The 20,225-nt window shown below is 45.2% G+C and overlaps 1 protein-coding gene across 7 annotated transcripts in view; it reads right to left on the bottom strand.

The window, feature by feature from the left end:
- Nucleotides 1-994: 994 nt before the first annotated feature.
- The window catches only part of CD3D (CD3 delta subunit of T-cell receptor complex), a 59,321-nt gene continuing 40,090 nt past the window's right edge, over nucleotides 995-20,225 (bottom strand). For all 7 annotated transcript variants that reach the window (XM_086957001.1, XM_086956995.1, XM_086956998.1 and 4 more), the window contains 2 exons: nucleotides 10,170-10,213; nucleotides 995-1,445 (listed from right to left, as the gene is read on the bottom strand). In XM_086957001.1, the coding sequence (XP_086813127.1) occupies nucleotides 1,380-1,445; nucleotides 10,170-10,213 (110 nt within the window). In that variant the 3' untranslated portion in view covers nucleotides 995-1,379. The remainder of the gene's footprint in view (nucleotides 1,446-10,169; nucleotides 10,214-20,225) is intronic.

The raw sequence follows: 20,225 nt of genomic DNA, 5'->3' as shown, positions 1-20,225 counted from the left end.
CTGACCGTCCGAAAACTCCTCAAGACGTGGCTTTTCGAGCAGTAGCAGCACTCCCCACCCCCTTGAGACCCTCAGGGGTAAGTAGTGCGCTCTACAAATGATATGATTGATCAAAGACTACAACAAACCAGTGACTATTCAATCCCCTAAATTTGGGTTCTCTGGTTATGGTGAGGTTATACCCCTTATATTGACATTTATATTGACATTTATGTTCTCCTTTTGTTAAACTGTCAGACCTAAATTTAAAATTGTGTGCAGGTGAGTCAAAACGTTTTACTGTTGTCTCTCTACCAAAAGTTTAAAAACAGCCGGGTCGAACAACAGACCATGCTTTTTGTCAACATGTTTTGGAGCTTGAAGATTACCCTTGTGGGTTCAGGCACCTTCCTCAAGACTAAAGGTATCAAACATCAGATATTGTGAAACAGTCCCTAGTTAAAAGTGTATGTTGTTGTTAAGGTGCATTCAATCTATCCTTTATTTTTTTATAATATGGGGCAACAGCAGTTGAACAGACAATGCGTATGTTCCACTTTCAGTTCTGTCACCCCAATAGCATACATTACTTCTGGTTGCCTAACTATTGTGACATCAGAAGTAGTCCGTGCTGTTGGGGTGATACAGACCCCAAAAGGGGAACATGCTCATTGTCTCTGCAGAATTGGTACCCAGTGATCAGTGGGTTACCCCCAGCCTGCGCACGAAGGCGCTGTACTATCCCAGCCTCAGTGCTGCAGGTGTTTGAAATGTTGAGGGCCACCACCAGTTGGAATCCTGGTATGATAGCTCAAAGAGTAAGTACCCCGGCAGCAGAGATCTGGTTACAATCCTAGGAAGAAATTCTCAGTAGGCTAATTTCCCCCCACTGTTGATATATAAGTACTACGAAGGTGACTAATAGACCTGCATGCTGTTTCCTAGTCAGATTTACATCCTTCTTTGGTTCATAAAATTAGTGAGCTGAAGACTCTGTCAATAAACATTAACAATACAATATTTAACTTTCGTATTTATTACTATCAAAGCAAGCTTGAAACATATTTCCAAAAAGTACAGAATAAATGTAAGAGAAAAAGATGGCTTGCATAACTTAGGCCTGTGCCCAGAGCTTTGAAATTCAAGGTTGCTTAATAATAGGGGATGGGACCTCCCCTGACGCTCACTTTGAATGCCTGTGACAAACATTAACCCCCAGTTTGGGGACCTCATATATTTCTAATGCACTTTTACATGGTACTTTGATGTCATGTGAAGTCGTCAATAGCTGCAGAGCAAGTTTCTGGAGACCGAATGGTGGACGGGCTGATTGACTGCGGCCATCTTGAAACAAGCCTCTTTCGCGTATGCGTGGGATGACGTCAGCCTGTACCGTGACTTTACTTCCGGCGAGGCCTGCTGGCAGAGATGTGGCTATAGGCGCTCTCTTCGCGGTCTCTCAGTGGCTGCCAGAGAAAAACACCAAGACAATGTGTGAATGACTGACTCTGGTGTGTCAACCTGAGAAAATCAGGCCACGGTCAAACTACTTTGCCTCTCCATTCGCAACATACTGGACTCCAAGTTGAAATAAAATCAAAACACAATGGAAGATATGCAAGTTTAAAGATGGGGTGCAAGGATTATGTGTTAATAGATGTGAAAAGATGGAAGAGAAATGGGTGCAGCACAAGGGTTGCTAGAATACAGAGGCACCATCGCTGTGTTCGTGTTATGATATCCAGATTTCGAAAACCATTAAACGGGACATGGGGATTCAATTAGGACTGCAATTTGTCAGCATCTGAGGGCAGAAAATTGTAAACTGACTGCAATGACATCCCAAAAGTGCAGTTTGTCGTAATTACACTTGGAAAATTAAATAAAACTTGACGCACACACTATCACCTGAGTCACTCAAATTTTCTCCTTATGTTCTCAAAGCTCTCAAGTGTTACCAATGTTGAGGAGTAAAACGAATTTGCACAATGATGACATAACAGGAAGTGATGTCACATGACATTTGACAATGATGACACTACAGGAAATAAAATGCTACAAATGCTCAGAATTTTTTCAACAATATAATAATACTAAAACCATCACAAAACACACAGGCTAATTAAAAAGATGTTAAGTCTTCAATTATAAGCTAGGGGTCATAGTAATTACCACATTCCAGGATAAATAGCTCATCAAATTACAACACTTCTTAGCACAAGTTAGTCACATGCAAAAGTTTTCCCATACGCTAAATACCAGACGAAAGTGGTCCACGTACATTAGATATTGCTTGCACTATATATCACATATGATATTTACCACATGCAAAAAATAACACGTGGTAAATAAACCCAATTACAAGCATGAGAGGGTATGGAAACCATTATAAAATATCACCTAATAATATCTGCACTCAGAAGCATGTGGCTAAAGATCCGGAAAGAGTAGCAAATGAAGCAAAAGTTGGAAACACCACCAAAAACCTAACAACACAACAAAAAAAGAGTGCCTGCAGTTTTAGCTGAAAAAAACGCATACCTGTACACAGGGCCAGAACTAGATAAACCACGATGCAGAGGTGAACCATTCTTACAGGGATTGCAGCAGCTCACGCTTCCACTCTGCAGTACATCACTATGGGTACAACAGTGCTAGGTAGGCCTTCTGGACAGAACTGTACTCACCACAACCTATAGGTCATCATCTATGTCCACTCATTCTTTGTAACTGGACGCCATTGTTTCTGTATGCCATTAGGCTCGTCATCATTATTCTAAAGTGTGATGTAATCTCTCCAATTGGGAAGGGTGTTGTGAGTATTGGAATTTCACTCAATGTTTTTTTAATTTTGGTGAACATGTTTGTTGGACATCACTCATTATTCACACATTCACTAGATTCAATATGAGAATTACCTGATGAGGACTCGCACAATACAGAAGCATATCCATAGCCACAGCACCATCTCTCCTCTCATGTCCATATGTTGGATCCCTCTGACCTCTTGACCACAACTGATACCTTTCACTAAGGGACATGCTAAGGATAGTCATCATTTTTTCTTCCCCCGGCTTGGGGTAAAGCTGGAGGAAAGAACCAACCCACATGCCATAGTCGCATTTATTTTATTTATAAAAGCTTGTGCTTAGCTAAGAGCTTACGTGTCCAAAGTTTCAACGAGTGGAGCCTCTTTTTGACATCTTAAGTTCACATGGATATGTTGATACAGCATTGGGGCCCTAATTTCCTTCCACAGTTGTGCTAGTTTTCAATGGGGTCTTTAGCTGATCAGACGGTTAAGGAGTCTTCTTACCTCCCTTACGCTTGTACTGGCTAACCCTGATGGAATCCCTGATGGAAGAATTTGACAGGTTTTTGTAGGTGTTAACTGAGTGATGCCAGAGGATGGCAATTAACTCTGTTTTCAATTTTTAAGATATTTTAGGCACAACAAATATTTGATTGTGCGCTGCCACCCAGGAAGGAAGTGTTGGTGAGCTTAGGGGGTGTCCCGAGTTTTTATGTGTGCAGCTCTGGCTGCTTCTGCTCTCTACAAATTATTTTTCGCATTCAAGGGCTGTCAATGCAGTGGCGTAGCTAGAAGTGGGTGGGGGGAAGCGGCCCGCCCTGCACTGTACGGTTTTTGGGGGCTGCGGAGGTGAGCAAGTTGTGTCTGTCGACTAACACCATACCCCCGCCCCCCGAGAACAACTCGTAGTTCGGCCGACAGACTACCACCTCCCCAGAACAGGTCCCTCACCCCCACCCTACGGTCCCCCCGGGGTGAAGTAGGTACGCCACTGTGTTAATGCCTGGAAATGGGATTTTCACTGTGTTTTGTGCATTCACTCTTTATTGAGTGTGATATTGCCTGCAAGAAGGATTTTGCAGGCCACGGAAAATAAGCCTATTCACTGTAATTTAGCGTACCTATTGGAATCAGTATTCACAGAATGTGTGAGTTTCGTGGCTTTTACGACCAGACTCGAGGCCTAAGTACATAATATTCACAGGTATTCAGAGGACATATGGAAAATGAATTATGTTGCGCACTCTAATATCCAGTGTGTCCCTTTTCCCTGTACGTCTGTGCTGGTGTCTGGAATACTAAGAGTGAATGATGATGTAAAAGAATGTGATCTGTGCGTGTGGAGTAGGAGCCTGTAGACAGTTCCAGTGGGTGAAAGGATAAAGCCCCCACTAGAGCTAAGTACCTGACTCTGTATCTAAGAAGATATCCCCCTCTATCTGACTAGCTCTTGTCTGAAGTGATGACAGGGCCAGACTGGGAACCCAAAGCAACCCTGGCAATCTTCCCAGTCTCCCCCCTGCCCCCTCCCCCGGCAGGAGTTGGGGGGCAGAAAGTGTGAAGCACTGCTGCTTTTGTATCTGGGGGCTGATTTCGCAGGACCGCCACAAAAATGGCCCCACACTTCCAGCCTCCCAGGGAAATATCCAATGCCCACTACTGCCAGTCCATCCCTGGGAGATGAGGTGTTTTCAAAGTTCCTGCATGGCAATGCTGGAAAGCTTATGAGGAGCTATGAAGATCTTCCTTGGAGAGGAGGGGTCTTGAAGACCAATAAGATGTATCTTGGACTGCCCATCCTCAAATATGCCCTGCTGGGCAGGAGGAACTCAGTGAGGGGGTGGGCAGAGGATTTAAAGACTTGCCGTGGCGTATTAGAGTGGGACACGGTGCAGGCAGCGTTTCAGGTCTACACCACAGGAGCTGTAGATAGAAGTGGCAGATGGTGGGTAAAGGATAGAAGTTTGCTGGCCATTTGGTAGAACAGTAGAAACTGTGACCTAGATTAATTAATGAGACGGACAGAGACTGGACAAGAGGGGTTGGAATAGGTTGAGCAGTGTTTCAGGACTGCTATTTCTGAACAAGAGCAAGGACCCATCACAGGTAGGTGCTGGAAGTGTAAGATGATTTTGTTTGGGTGCATTTTGAGACTAGACCAGTGGTGACTGGCCAATCAGAGTTAAGGTACTGTGGGCATTTGGGAAAAGTACAAGATTGTATGAGCTCCCTAGTGGTGTGCACGCTCTCTGCAACGGTCAGCGTGGGTTTTTCAACAACAGTTGGTGAGGAGATGAAGCCCTGCCTATAGCTATGTACACCACACTGTTCCTCTGGGCCTAACATGTAAATAAAGAAGATAAGCTCCTCTACCTCAGTGGCTCCTGTCTCATCCTATAGGAACCTTCCTCAAGGCTTACCAAGCATATATCTTCCACGTGCAGAGCAGCAGCTGCAAGAGAGCCTTTTGAGCCTGTGAGGATTTGTTCTGATAACAGTAACTTTTGAGGTCTGGGTCGAGAGACCCTCACCAGTCTGAGTCAGCTGATGAGCTGTTGTACCTGATGCTCAGCCAGTGTGAGTGTGGTGTGGAATGTTGGTGAGTGGTGATGCAGAGGAATGTTGGATGTCTGTGAGTGTCAGTTGGAGTATGGACTGAGCATCAAGGAGGCTACTCCTGGTGCGGCTCTTAATTGTAAATACTCAGTAAACCATCTTATCTAATCTACACTTGGACTAATGGACTTCTTTGATTACAACATGAGCACTGAACTGAAGCACTACCTGTGAATCACACTCATGATGAGCGAGACTTGAGGCCTTTACAAGCTCTGCAAACCAACCCTGCACAGATTCATATCAAGACCCATCTCACTCTGTGCTTAGTCGACCCTCTTTGAAAAGTAAAACAGGTAGTATGTTTATAGAGATTTGCTGGGACAAACAATGAAAAACCAGGAGTATCCCAGCAAATCCTGAACGTATGGTCACCCTAAAAAAAAGAACGCCCATTCCTTCACCTGGATTTGTCAGTGGCATATAGGCCCAGGCCACCGGTTCACTGCTGACCAACTCGCTTGGCCACTGGATTCACTGTGTAGGTATAGAGGGAACCAATGTCAAGCCCCTGTGCAGGAGTAAAGCTCAGGTATTGAGCAGCATGAGGCTAGATACTCCACGGTGTAGGACACAGAGGGAAGCAATTTCAAGGGCACCATGTAAAGACAAGGGAGGCTCAAGATTCCTGAATGTGTAGATGCGAAAGGGAATCATGCCATGAGTGACACCTTTGGCCAGTCCTGACCTTTCACTCAAAGGTACTTTGCACAGGTAGATTCATATTACTAGAGAAAGCATTGTTTATAAAAAAAATCCCAGCATACAATGTGTTGCTGACCAAGAACGGCACAAGGTGTTGCATATATGACCTGGGTCCCCTTAGCATTTAAATGAACGTTTGCGCAAGTTCCAAAGTCAAGCCACAAGTTTTCCACGAGTGATCTTCCCCTTGAACCAGGCAGAACGGGCCAACCATGCTCAAGGCCCGATGCCCTTATGCCAGAGTTCCCTCCAGTCCGGGTCCACACTATTGGGATCACATTTAACAAGGAATCTCCTCTGCTCCTTCTTCCTCCTCAGGAAGGTAACATTATTGATACTCTTTTTAAAAACATATAATCAGCTCTTTAACTCCTCCTAAACCAACCTCTGGTGTCCCACTCTGATGCAAACTCTTCAAAGTACATTCCTCTATGAGAAAAGAGGCCTTGTCATGGACAACAAGTTAGACATTTTTCTTATGGAAACCTGGTAAAGCAACTTGCTCACCTTCCTAAAGCTGAACTTCTTGCATTTTCCTTAATTTGCTCCTCATCTTACACTTCTGTTTGTGAACCGCCCCCAGCCCTCAACAGACTTTGTCTCCTCTACTGCCGATTATTTTTGTCCCTCTTGCTCTGCACTCTGCTAAATCGGTGGTTTTGGGTGGGGACTTAGACATCTGGACTGAAGCATCAGACTTACCTCCCACATGCTTTCTGATTACTTCCTGTCTAACCCTTGGCCTTACAGATAACTGACTTACCTTACCCACGCCACTAGACATACTATTGACTTACTTTTGCCCTCTGGAGAATTTGTGACTAAGCTCTCCACCACTTCGATGTGCATGACAGATCAATCTTCTGTCCTGTTCTTCCTCCCTGTATGTGTCAGATTCTCCAATCCCAGGCCTGTTTTTTTAAGCCGCTACAGCTCGTTGACGGACAAGGATCAACTGCAGCAACCGTACAGATGCCCTAACTCCCTCTGCCCTTCCATCTTTTCCGATGTATATTCTAGTACTAACTTATCATGAGTGGGCAAATTCTGCTTATAACGTTCTTCCTCCAATCAAACCTCAGTCAGCTAACTGTGGCAAACATCAGGCTGAATGGTAGCCCTCTAAGATAGTCAAGCCAAAGTGATTCCCTTAGCCAAGCATTCAAAAGAACCTGGCAATGGGATTACCAGAGAAGCTCTAAATCAACTTATCTTGCCTAAGTCCGCATCTATTCAAAAGATTTAAATCAGTACACACACATATACTTCTCCTCGACATGCAGCATTCCAAAGGGCTCTTCTCTTAGTCCAACACTTTTCAACATCTATGTAAGGCCTATGGCGACACTCATTCAATCTTTTGCTGCCTTACATATGGGCTATACAGAAGGCACCTAACTTATTGTAAAACTCGATTCTGATCAAAATCCCACCAGATTGACCTTTCAGGAGTGTTCCATAAGCATTGGTCACTGGATAAAAGATCTCACCTTTAAAGTGGACTCAGATAAAACTAACATTCTGATCATAGTTGGAGCATCTTTCATCTGGTGCGACAGCTGATGGCCTTCTGAATTAGGAAACACACCTAGACAGTCTACCTCAGAAAGCAACCTTGGCGTCCTGTCCTTTAAGAATCTTTTCATTATCACTCTGGTGAACAAGTATCTGGCATAACCTTATTTGTACTTGAAAAGCCTGGCATTACTTCCTCCATCTTGCCACTTCTCTACAGTTCATGCCACCATAAAATCTCGCCTGGATTACTGCAATGCTCTATTCTTGGGTCTTCCTAACTCTGAGCCTTATTATGATGTAGATGGGACCGCCACTGACAAGCCATCAGTGGTGTTCCCACCGACATCCAGAATAGTTGTCCGACCACAGCATTATGATGCAGTCAGTGGGACCAGAGCAGTTGGAGGGTCAGACCTCTGCCTCCAACAAGCTCAATGAGACAGTCAGGGCAGGGGTGAGACCATAATCCCAACTGTGAAAGCGGTGCATGGGCAGGCACTACCAAGGGGATTACGATGTCCATTTTACACAGTCTTTTTATGGCGGTCCCACCGCCATGGAAAGGCTGTTGGAATATAACTTTGGTTGTCCCTAACAGGGTCACTGTCCCCCGTGGGCCTCTGCTATGTTGCCTGGTGGGGCACATGTGGTGCCCCACTAAACATCCATGCACGGCGTGCCAGCCACCACATCCATGCACAGTGTGTCAGGCACCACATGGTGCATGGATGTTTAAAAGCATCCCTTTTTCTATTGCGGCGTGTGCTGCAAACCTTTTCCGGACCCCAGCACAAGCCGCAATAGAAAAAAGGGATGCTTCCGACCGTCAACATGGTGATCGCATCAGAATCTGGCGAGTAGGACCTCCGAGTCCTTGTCGGATGGGCCCACTCCAGCTGCGATGGCAATCGGACGCTCGTCCGACCACCATCGTAATAAGGTCCTATGCTATCAGTCGTTCACAGACTGTGCAAAACTCTGCAACCAAGCTCCTCTCCTTGCGCTGCCCCACAGAGCTACCATCTCCAATCATCTTGCAAGACTGCAAAGACGGCCATGTTTAAGAGTTTTGTGTATATTTTTTAGAGGAGTAAACAACTCTGGCCCTCTTTCCTCCTGCAGTGGCTTTCCCCTACTTCCCTACTAGAACACTGCACACCTCATCTTCCAAGCACTTGCTTTCCCTACTTAAGGCTCTATCTGTTGCAGTTCCATACTCTCCTGGCGTCAGAACAGAAATAAATAAATATGCAGTTCAATATGCAAGAGCAGTGCTCAGTACCTCTCAAGGCTGGTCAAGGGTTGGCTTGTCGTTGGCCCTTCGTTGATGCAGATGCCTGCAAACAAAATACGTAGACACAGACAACCAAATCTCGACCTAATATAAATATCTCACAAGTTTTATAACTGAACATCTGTGACCTGGACATATCTCTGTGTGCATTATGATTCCACCTCTATCTCCTGAAAGACACTTCCTGATCGTGTCAACAGGATATAGTTGTTTACTAGTCATTTCCTGCTTTCATCCTGGTTTGGCCCTTTTTGATTCTTCCAGAAATTCCTAGGACACGTTTCTGACAGTGTGGCATACAGTGAAAGTAATAATTGTATGTTGCCATATATGTGGTAGGGTAGTGAAATAGGGGCGGTAGGGCCAGTGCCATCTTAAAGATTTTGGGGTCCCCAGGCAAGGCCTTTTTTTAGGGCTCGGAACAAATTTAAGTGTTATTACCCATTCCGTGCTAATTCAAGACTGCATAATACCAAACATTTCTAAAGTAGCTGTTAAACTTTAGCAGGTCACACAAAAAGCTAATACATATCGTGCCCAGGAAAGCAAAAAATCCTTAAGGTGACACCGGGCAGTGAGACTTGTCACAGAAAGCTTGTTTTCCCAGGAGGCCCCATGGAAAGTGGGGGCCCTGGTCAATTGCCCCACTTTGCGTATGCCTAAAAACATCTGTAGTGCTTAAAATGCAAAAGAAAGTATGTACCAGGGCCGTTCTCAGAAAGCCACAGCCACTTGAACCATACGTGGCCCCTGTCAGCACTGACAATGACAGTCCCAACACAACTACTAGCTATCACACTCCTACAAGTGTGACAATTTGGACTATTCCGGGCCTCCCAAAGCTATAAAAATGGCGTTAGCAGTAGGTATTATTCATATTTAATGTATATTGGATTAATAAACAACTATTATTGCACTCATCTCAAAACTAGACCAATGGCGCCCCCATGTGGTGCACTGTCATAAGTGTTGATGTTAAGTGCCAGTATTGAGCCCCGGAAGCCACCAGCTCAAAATAAGCCTGAAGGGGGAAAAAGACAGCAGTAGAACCATATGCAATGTGCTTTGTCATTGTGCGACATGCCCAACTTAATGATATTCTTGGTATACTCTAATAGGTCTGAAAATTCTTTCCATATATTTGTAACACTCCAGTGAGACCAAAATCAGACACACCTTTATTGGCACAAGTACCACAAAGAGGCTCTGCCTGTACCCTCACTGCCCACCCTATCAGTCACCCACCTGGTAGAGTTGGTCATTTGGGATCAGCACCTGCTTGTCTGAAGCTAAAGAGAAGAAAATATTCTTTTAGTTTTAAATGCTTACTGAAAACAAAAATGTAACAATATGTATAGAGAATTAATTACGATTTACAATGAAGACTATTAATGTGTGAAAGTTACATTAATTTGTAAATTAATATAATTTATATAAGAGTATCTGAATAAATGTAACCCAGAAAATACTATTTTTAGATAAAAGAAAACATATAAAAGAATTTAAAGAGAGAAAGTAAAAAAGAAGTGTACAAGAGGATGGGTAGGAGTATGAGTATTAAGAAAGTATATGCCAAAACGTATGCACTTTTTGTGCATAGTAACTGTGCAAATAAAGCCGAAAATTATTGTGTAGACATATTTTAGAACAACCCAAGTGTGTAAAAGATATAATTACATAAGACAGAGATAAAGAACACAAATTCACGAAGAAAATACATTTAATGGTAAAATCTGAATTAGAAGTAATTCCTTTGTCTCTACAAATCCTACTGGCCATGGGCATTACATGACCCCTACACTAGGACCTTCGACACCCATGGGCACCCAAGGAATTATTATTTTTATTTGTGTATTTTGTAAAGCGCGCAGCGGCCCCAACGGGGCATCCCGGCGCTAACGACTCTGACAACAAGAGGAACGGGTCGGGGTACCAGACTAGGTGGAAAAGAGATGCGTTTTCAGGGATTTGCGAAATGCTGGTTCTGCTTGGCAGGTGCGTAGAGCCAGCGGGAGCTTGTTCCAGTGCTGAGTGGCACAAACCTCAAAGGTTTTTCCACATGCCCGGGATCGTTTAAATCGGGGAGTTTCTAGGAAAAATAGGGAATTGGAGCGTAGAGCCCTGGATTTGACATATGGACGGAGGGTGTTTTTCAGATGGGCCGAGCCGTTGCCTTTAAATGCACGGAAAGCCAGCGTCATTGCTTTGAAAACGCATCTTTTAGCGATGGGAAGCCAGTGCAGTTTACGGAGATGGGGAGAGATATGATGTCTTACAGGGATTCTCTCCACCAGCCGGGCGGCGGCATTTTGGACCGCCTGTAGTTTGTGGCACAGGCCAGCTGTGATACCATGATAGAGGGCATTGGCATAATCAAGATGGGATATGATTAATGCCTGGATCACAGTCTTACGGCAGTCCTCCGGCAGATAATTAATAAGCCGTTTAATTGTTCTGATTTTAGCAAAACAGGAGGCTGCGACTGTTTGTACCTGGGTGTTGAAGCTGAGATGGTTGTCCCAGCGTAATCCTAGGTTTCTCACCGAGTCTTTAGGCGTGGGGGCTTGGCACAGATCTTCGAGCCACCACAGAGTAGAATCCAGGGGAGAAGGTGAATTAAAAAACAGGATCTCCGTTTTGCCTGCATTAAGACGGAGGGAATTAGCATCCATCCAATTAGAGATATCTCTAAGGCAGGATTTCAGCGGATCAAAGGCAGAGGCCGAGGGGGTATCGAACGTAAAGAGTAGCTGGATGTCATCAGCATAGGATGTGGATTTAATCCCAGTCTGAGCAATCAGCTTGGCCAAGGGGGTAAAATAAACATTAAACAAAAGCGGGCTTAGGGAAGAGCCTTGTGGGACTCCCCATTTGAGTGGTCTGGCAGAGGAAGTGAAAGGAGGGGTGAAAACTTGTTGTGTGCGGTCAGACAGATAGGAATGACAGCCATTTCAGCACAGAGCCGCCCAGGCCTAAGTCCTCCAGCCTTCCCAGCAGGATCTTATGAGAGACGGTGTCGAATGCTGCTGAAAGATCCAGCAGCACTAACACCGCCCTCAACCCTCGGTCAAGCGTCTACCTAACAGAGTCAGCCATTTCAATAAGGGCCGACTCCGTGCTGTGGCCCGACCTGAAGCCATGCTGGGAGTCATGGAGAAGCCCATTGGACTCGATGAAGTTCGCCAATTGGGAGTGAACCAGTTTTTCCAAGATCTTAGCTGGAGCAGGCAAAAGGGAGATAGGCCTGTAGTTGCTGGGAAGGTCGGGGTCCAAATTGGGCTTCTTCAGAATGGGGACTAAGGAGGCATGTTTCCATTTAGTAGGGAAGCTTCCTGTTTGGAGGGAGTCCTTCCAGATGTGATTTAGATAGGGGTTAAGTAGGGGTGCCAGTTTTTTGTATTCCTTGGCTGGCCAAGGGTCGTTTGGGGAACCTGATTTACACTTAAGTAGCTCTGTCATGGAATCGGCTTCCGATATTACTGCAAATTCAGACAGGAAGGACCGTGGCGGTGTACGAGGAATGGGTCGCTCGTCTCCTCCTTCACTTTTGGCGGGGGGAAAGGATGAATAAATGATCTCAATTTTGTCCTCAAAAAATTGAGAAAGTTTATTGCATAGCGCCTGTGAGGCGGGCTGAGATCGGGTCATCGCGATGGGATCCGTGAAGGATCTAACAATGTTAAAAATCTCCCTGGCGCCGTTGCTAGTGAGTTTGATTCTGGAAGCCAGAAAATCCTGTTTATGCTCCTCTATCATTCTCCGATATTCTTTAAGGGCGGTTTTATAGATGGTTTTGCTGTTGGGAGAATAATTCTGTCTCCAGTGGCGTTCAAGAGATTTACAGAAAGCCTTTTTCTGCCGAAGTTCGTCAGAGTACCAGGGGGCTGATGGTACCGGCCTGTGAGTTTTGATGGGTTTAATGGGGGCCAGGACATCTAAGGCCTGACCGATCCATATGTCCAGATGGTTGATAGCTAGGTCAGGGTCAGACGACGGGCAGGGTTGGGAGTTGTTGAGGTGTTTCTGGAGCGCATCCAGGGTGATGCGGCTCCAGTTTCTACCTGAATATTTAGGGGTGATAGAAGGTCTGGTGGGACGGGGAATGTCGATCTCAAAAGAGATAAAAAAAATGGTCCGACCAAGTAACCGGAATGGGGGGAGCCGCCCGGATGAAGGGGAGATTGGAGCAAATTAAGTCCAGTATGTGACCCGCTTTGTGCGTGGGTAGGGTTATTGTTTGGACTAGGTTACAGGCCGTTAGCGTGGAGATAAAAAGGCTACTGTGTGAGCAGGATTCGTTGTTAACAGGAAGGTTAAAATCTCCTAAGGCGGTGAAGTTAGCATATCGAGTGCTAAGCTGAATAATATAGTCCATCAAAACCGGTAAGTGCAATAGATTGGAGTGAGGGGGACGATAAATAAGTATTCCCGAACAGGAGGAGGACGGAGAGGTTTTGATGCTAAAAGGCAACCCTTCTATACAGTCAATTTGGTCGAATGGGGGAAAGGTAGCCGTCCAAACGGATTTGTGAATTAGGGCGACACCGCCTCCCGCTTACCATTAGGTCTATTAGCGCAGCTAATACTGTAGCCCTCCGGTAGGGAAATGGCGGGGTTAGTGGTGTCGTTCAGCCATGTTTCCGTTAGGAAAAGCAAATCCCAGTTGTTAGTGCTCGGCAGTGGACCTGATACAGGTTATCTCATAGAGATTACACTTATCTACGACCAAACTCATCTGGTCAATTTCATCAACAACCTTATCATCTAAATGTCATTAACATTAAGGAGGTTCTTAATATACAGTTCATTTAATAAAGTTTCCATTTCGCCTGCTGTATAAAATGAAATCTGGGAACAACACACATCAATTATTGCAACATAATGTGGTTGTGAGGAATGTTTTCTCACCGTAAAGTAGAGCATTCCATTTCCTCCACCATTCCTCTATGTGTATTTATATAGCGCTGGGAAGCAACGGAACGTTGTACAGTTAGCGCAGAGTGCTAAGAGGCAATTTTCAAAATAGTGTACCTCAAGTGGGGATTACACAAATATGCCACACCCATTATATTTCACATTTTAATCAATTCATTGCAATATTATTTCTTACCGTATGATCTCTCAAACATTAACATTCAGTATACCACTAACAATACCATTAATCCAGGTCCTACTTCAGGTAATGCTTGCCAATTTACCACTGCTATGCCTACTTCTACCATTAATATAACTTCTACTATTGCCACTAACCCTGGGCCATCCACTACTTATCCCCTTACTACTAGGATTTATAGTGCTTCAAGTAACTGGGTGCTGAAATGATAGTACTGTTGCTACATGTACCAGTGCTAGGCTAGATCTAGCGGCACAACAGTGGCTGGCCCTACTGATGCTTCTGACCCAACTGATATTTACAGAACTGTGAGGCTGTCTTGGGTCCAAGGTCAGTCGGAGGTTACTGGGCATCATTTGTAGCAACTGGTCATCATGCTGTTGCACTCTGGTTGGATGGCCAAGTACTCTTCTTTGGCGCTTAAATCTCAGAGGGTAGCGAGGCCCCGCTACCAAGGCTTACTCAAGGAGGTGATTTGTGGTTAGTCTCTAAAATTACAATAGGACTGCAAGTAACAGCAATTAAGGTCAATGCCCAGGTAAATAATGCTCTAAACATAAACCCGTAATAAACGGTTAAAACCAGACTTGCCTGGAATCCTCTGGGTCTTAGATTCAACTCCAAGTATATTTAAAGCTCCTAGTATGCATTAGGCGCTAGAAACAGAAGTTAACATTATGTTCTAAGGCCCACATCAGTCCAGGTGGGAATGTTCGCTGATCTTCAGATGTACCTGAGACCAGTATTTCAGGGACTGAAGTACAATAGTTAGTTTCAGAGAAACAAAAGGTACATTTTAATGGCTGAGGTAACATTATGGGGGGGTTCTGATTTGGGGTAGATGGGCGTTCTGTTATGTGTTCAGGAAGGTGGCCATGGTACCTGCTGGAAAGCCAGCTTACTACAGTGTACCAAGATCTGGTCAACAGAGCCCATTATTCAAAGAACAATGTGGCGCAATGTCATCGGGCCTTCCTGGTGTGTCTGGTGGGGTTGACTAGGGCACAAGTGTAGGGTACACGCAGGTAGACGGCATCTACCCACTCTTTTTAGAGGATGGACGCTGTCTACCCTGCCAAGAGTTTGGGCCTCACTGCTAAACTTGTCCCTCTTTGATTTTCAGACACCAGGACACATTCGGCAGCGCCTGCCGCTTGTCTGCTTTCTTCCGAACAGCTACGTGCAGGCGGGAGGGGGCTTATAAAGGCTGAAGTTAAGGGTCCACCAGGCCTCATTTTGTTGGAGTATCCTGGCTGAGAGGTATGGAGAGCCTCACACCTAAATGCAATGGAAGGAAAACAAAGGCACACAGCTTGGTATCACTTCACAAGTACTTAGAGGCATGGTTTGGACTTTGTCCAGTCCCTGCTTAAGGCACATGCATGCACTTTAAGAATGGCAGATGTGTTGGTCTGTCCTGGTATTTACACAAATAACAATTGAAAAACCACTATTTGTTGTATTTCTTTAATAGCACCAGAGTGCTACTCATCCTAATGCAGGGTGTCCGAGTGCTTCACATCATTCATACACATTATACATTGATAGTAAATCCTATGTGTGGTTATCAATGTACAGGATGTGTTACATAAGACAGTGAGGGTTACAAGGTGTAGGAGCCACATGTACTTCATAGTTCACTGTGCTGTGTTAGAAGGATTAAAATTTATGAACTGCAAATAACAAAAGGATCTCTGTTAAAAACAATAACCCACTTACCCATTTATCTAAAATGAACATCTGTCATCTGTGTGTTACGTTACATAATGTGCTTTGCAGTAGACATATTAACACTCTATGATTATTTGAATCAAACCTGAGGCTAGACAAAACACATGTCTCTCCAGTAAATACATTTTCTTACCATGATTATTATTCCCTGAGATTTAGTTGCACACAAAGATCTCTGCAGCAGGTGCCTTAACCCCATAAGATATTTTAAAATGCAGACTTTGCAACCAATTAAGCAGCACCGATCTACTCCCATGTTTCTTTGTGTTGCCAATTTCTTTGCGGCAGGATTAAAAAAAAAATTTACGTTGAGACTCAGATGTTACATTGGGGTTTCATCATTTTTTTGGCACAACACCGATGCAAAATCTAATTTGTTAAATATTGTAATGTGTTCAAGTGTACTCATGCTAGACCTGCTAAACATATGTGTGAGGTCTTAAGGTCTGATGTCACTTCTTGTGATGTATCAACAAAAAAAAAGAAGGGGGACCAGGAGCTATTTATGGTCCAGTACCCATGCTCCAATGTCGAATGCTATATCCAAAGAGGGGGGTCACTGATCTGTGGGTGTGGGTGCTATAGAGTCACACTAACATCGAATAGAGAGTAATGAGAAAGAGTGGGAAATATAAGAAGGATAGAACTAGGTCCAGGACCCTCTTTGTGAAGGTGGGAAAGACACTTCTTGTCTATTGTTGCCCTCACACACCCCAAAGGATGTCATGCTTCATCATCGGGCGGTTGCTTCTCGTCGGGCCGGCGCTGCAATGCCCTACAGGTCCCCCGAAGGGTCACTTTGGCGGAGATCTTTTTTTTTTTTTTTTTTTTTTGGTTGTAAGACTTTATTAGCAGTTGCCAAATGTACATTGCATTCTTGTACAACCCGGAGGTCAGTTGTCTTTCACAATATAGTTCACCTTCGTTGTTACCCAGCTCTTCAGCCGACAACCTTCCGGTCCGGCAGCAATATATCGACAATTTACGTAAGGCAGTGTGATAATAAGTGAATAATCTGAATCGTCTTACTTTTATTTTTTTTTCTTAACACAACTTTAGACTCAGTAAGAATAGTTATCTGTTTGTATTGGTATCAATGTATATTCAGTAACTCACGTTAGTGGGTGTTCCCGGCCTCTATCCTATCTCCTCTTGCCCCTAGTCCTACAGGCAACCAGACACATTCGTAACCCAAACCCCCTCCCGACCCTTATCGATGACTTCTAAGTGCATCATTCGTCCGTCTCCTCCTCATCCCCTGAACTATCAATATCTTCTTCAGGAAGAGGTTCACACAGTTCCCCCCTATAACTATTCCAGGGCTGCCAGATCTTATTCTATTTGCGAGGGTTGGCTCTCATCTTGTACACTGCTCGCTCAACCACCATAAGTCTGTCCATATTCCTGCACCATTGTGCCAGAGTCGGTATTTCCGCCACTCCCCATTTCTGCGCTATATCCCGTTTGGCAACCATGACCCCCACTGTTACCCATTACTGCCCCTGACGCGTCAGATCATTCTGTCCCCACACATTCAACAGGCACACACGTGGGTCTGGTGTCAGTGATATCTCTAGAGTTTGGGAAATGGTGCGCATGATTTGTCGCCAATAGTCAGTGATAATCGGGCAGTCCCAAAGTGTGTGTAGCAGTGTCCCCTCTTCTCCACAGCCCCGGAGGCAGTTTGGGTGGTCTGCCCTATGTATTTTGTGCAGGGTAGTTCTGGTGTAGTAAACCCTGTGCAGTATCTTAAACTGCACCAATCGAAATCGGGCCGAAACGCCAGCCTCCCGTGAGGGATGCCAATGCAGCGTTCCAATCCGTCTCATCCATCGCACCCAGCTCTTCCTCCCATTTCTCTTTTAATTTAACCAGAGGGTCCGGCAAGTTGTTCAGTAATTTTCGGTAAGTAAGGGACGTGGCGCCCGTTTGCATAAAGTCAGTGAGCAGACGGTCTTCTAGCGGCGAAGACTCCGGGACCTTGGACCCCGGCTCAATGGCCGCCATCAATGCATGTCGTATTTGTATGTATCGGTAGGTTTCGTTGGGGCCCAGTTCGTACTGCTGTTGTAGGCGCGAGAAGGAGACCATTCCATTGCTGGTCCATAGGTCTCCCACCGTGGTGATCCCAATGTTGTCCCATTGAGTAAATCCCTTGCTAAATCTCAAGCATCCTAACAGTTTGGTGTCCCACAAAGGTGTAAGTTTCGTTATAACCCCTCTCCATTTGAGTCTTGTCTGTGCCCTGTGCCATAGCGTCACTGTGTGTTTGGTTGGGCCTATTAGCTTTGCCGTGAGACCTCGGTTGTATAACGGGGCCAGCAGGCTGTGTGTGCCTAGTTGCGCTCTGTCTGCTAGATATGCCGGGTCATCTTGTGGGGCGTGGATCCACTGATTTATCACCTTGAGTTGCGATGCCTAGTAATACAATTGAATATTCGGCAGGGCTATCCCACCTTCGTACCAACCTCGATTGAGTTTTATATGGGCTGGGCGTTCTCCCCACAACAGACCTGTCACTACCGTCATTACTTTCTGGAAATAAGAGGGTGGTACCAAAATTGGAGTGTTTTCTAATATATATAGGAGACGTGGTAACGCCATCATTTTAAACAGTGCCGCTCGTCCCAGCATTGTCAAAGGGAGAGCTTTCCAATGTCTCACGTCTGCTTTTAAGCGGCGTCACAAGTGACATAGAGCCCCAGATATTTAAACAAGATATCTGCTATTGTCAAGGAACAGTTGCTAGGCAGGTTTGGAGTAGGTCCCCTCAGCACATAGATGACCGATTTTGCCCAGTTGATCGTATAGCCCGAATTTGTTCCATGTGTGTCACATAGCTCCAGCAACACCGGGATGCCATTCTCCGGGTCAGCCAGATAGACCAGCATGTCATCAGCATATAGGGAAACTCTATCTTCCCAATTGTCTCCCCATTGCACTCCCTTTAACAACGGGGTATTTCTAATGACAGTGGCTAGTGGCTCTAGAACCAAGGCGAACAGTAGGGGGGAAAGCGGGCAACCGTGCCGTGTTCCCCTAGCTAATAGAATTTCTCGGGAGATATGGCCATTTGCTGCTACGTGTGCAACAGGATTCATGTAGAGAAGTCTTATCCAGGAAATACATTTAGGGCCGAAGCCCATATGGGCTAACACTGCGAAGAGATACTGCCATTCCACCATATCAAACGCCATTCTGGCATCTAATGATAGTATGGCTGTCGGTCCTGTCAGCAAGGGGGCTCGTGCTATTGCTCCGTGTACACGACGAAGGTTCCTTGCCGTGCTTCTATGTGGCATGAAGACCGATTGATCCGGATGAATCAAGCACGATAGATAGGGCATCAGTCTGATGGCCAGTATTTTTGCCAGAATTTTTGCTTCGGCATTAAGAAGAGAAATCGGAAGGTATGATGCACACTCAGTGGGTGGCTTGCCCGGTTTTGGTATGGCCACAATTGTCGCCATTCGTTGATCATGGGGCAAGGTTCCCTTAACTCGACTCTCCATAAACATGGCTAGTAAGGGTTTGCTCAGTACGTCTGCCATAGTCTGAAACCATTCGATCGGGATCCCTTTAGGGCCCAGTGCTTTACCTGTGTGAAGTGCCTTAATTGCCATTTGTATCTCTTCTACCGAAAGGTCCGCCTCTAGCTCGTCCACAGCATCTTGTGGCAAAGTCGTGGTTTGCACAGTTTGGAGCGCTAACATTGCTGCTTCTGCCGTGACTTCTACTTCCGGGGTGTATACCCCTTGGAAGTGATCGGCTAGGACCTCTATTATTTCCGAGGGATGCGAGTGTAGTATCCCCTCCGAATCTCTCAACAGTAGTATGTTTTTGCAACCTTCCTTTTTTTTATCCAGCCAGGCCTGGAGTTTACTGGCTTTGTCCCCTATATCGTACACCCTGTGCGCTGTCGCTTCTATGTTCTCAACTGTCCGTCGTCTAAGGTGGTCGTCATGTAGTTGTTGGCAGAGGTTAAGCACGTGCAGTGTATCCTCCGTTGGGCTCGCCATATGGGCCGTGTTTGCAGTTTCTAATTTTAGCTCTAAGTCCTGCAGTTCCCTTTTTTGCTGGTGCTTGTGTCCCGCTATTGTTGTAATTGCCTGTCCTCTTAAAACTGTTTTATTGGCCTCCCATAAGGTTGGGGGGGAAGATACAGAATCTATGTTTTCTGTGAAGTAATATCGGGTTGCCTTTTTCAATTCTTTACAGATGTGTGGTACCTTAAGATACCCTGGGTAAATTGGATAGACTCTTTTGCGGACCCTTTCAGAGCACGACAGGCTCAGTGTTAGAGGAGAATGATCTGAAATTCCCCTAGGCCTAATCTTCATGTCATGTATTGTAAGGTGACCCCCTCCCAGCGTAAGGAAGTAGTCAATGCGAGAGAGGCTGTTATGGGTTGCAGAGTAATAGGTGTAGTGCTGGTCTTCAGGGTTGAGATGTCGCCA

Source organism: Lissotriton vulgaris, chromosome 2_1, assembly GCF_964263255.1.
Source record: "Lissotriton vulgaris chromosome 2_1, aLisVul1.2, whole genome shotgun sequence".
NCBI lineage: Eukaryota > Metazoa > Chordata > Amphibia > Caudata > Salamandridae > Lissotriton > Lissotriton vulgaris.
This window is presented reverse-complemented; position numbering and strand designations above follow the sequence as displayed.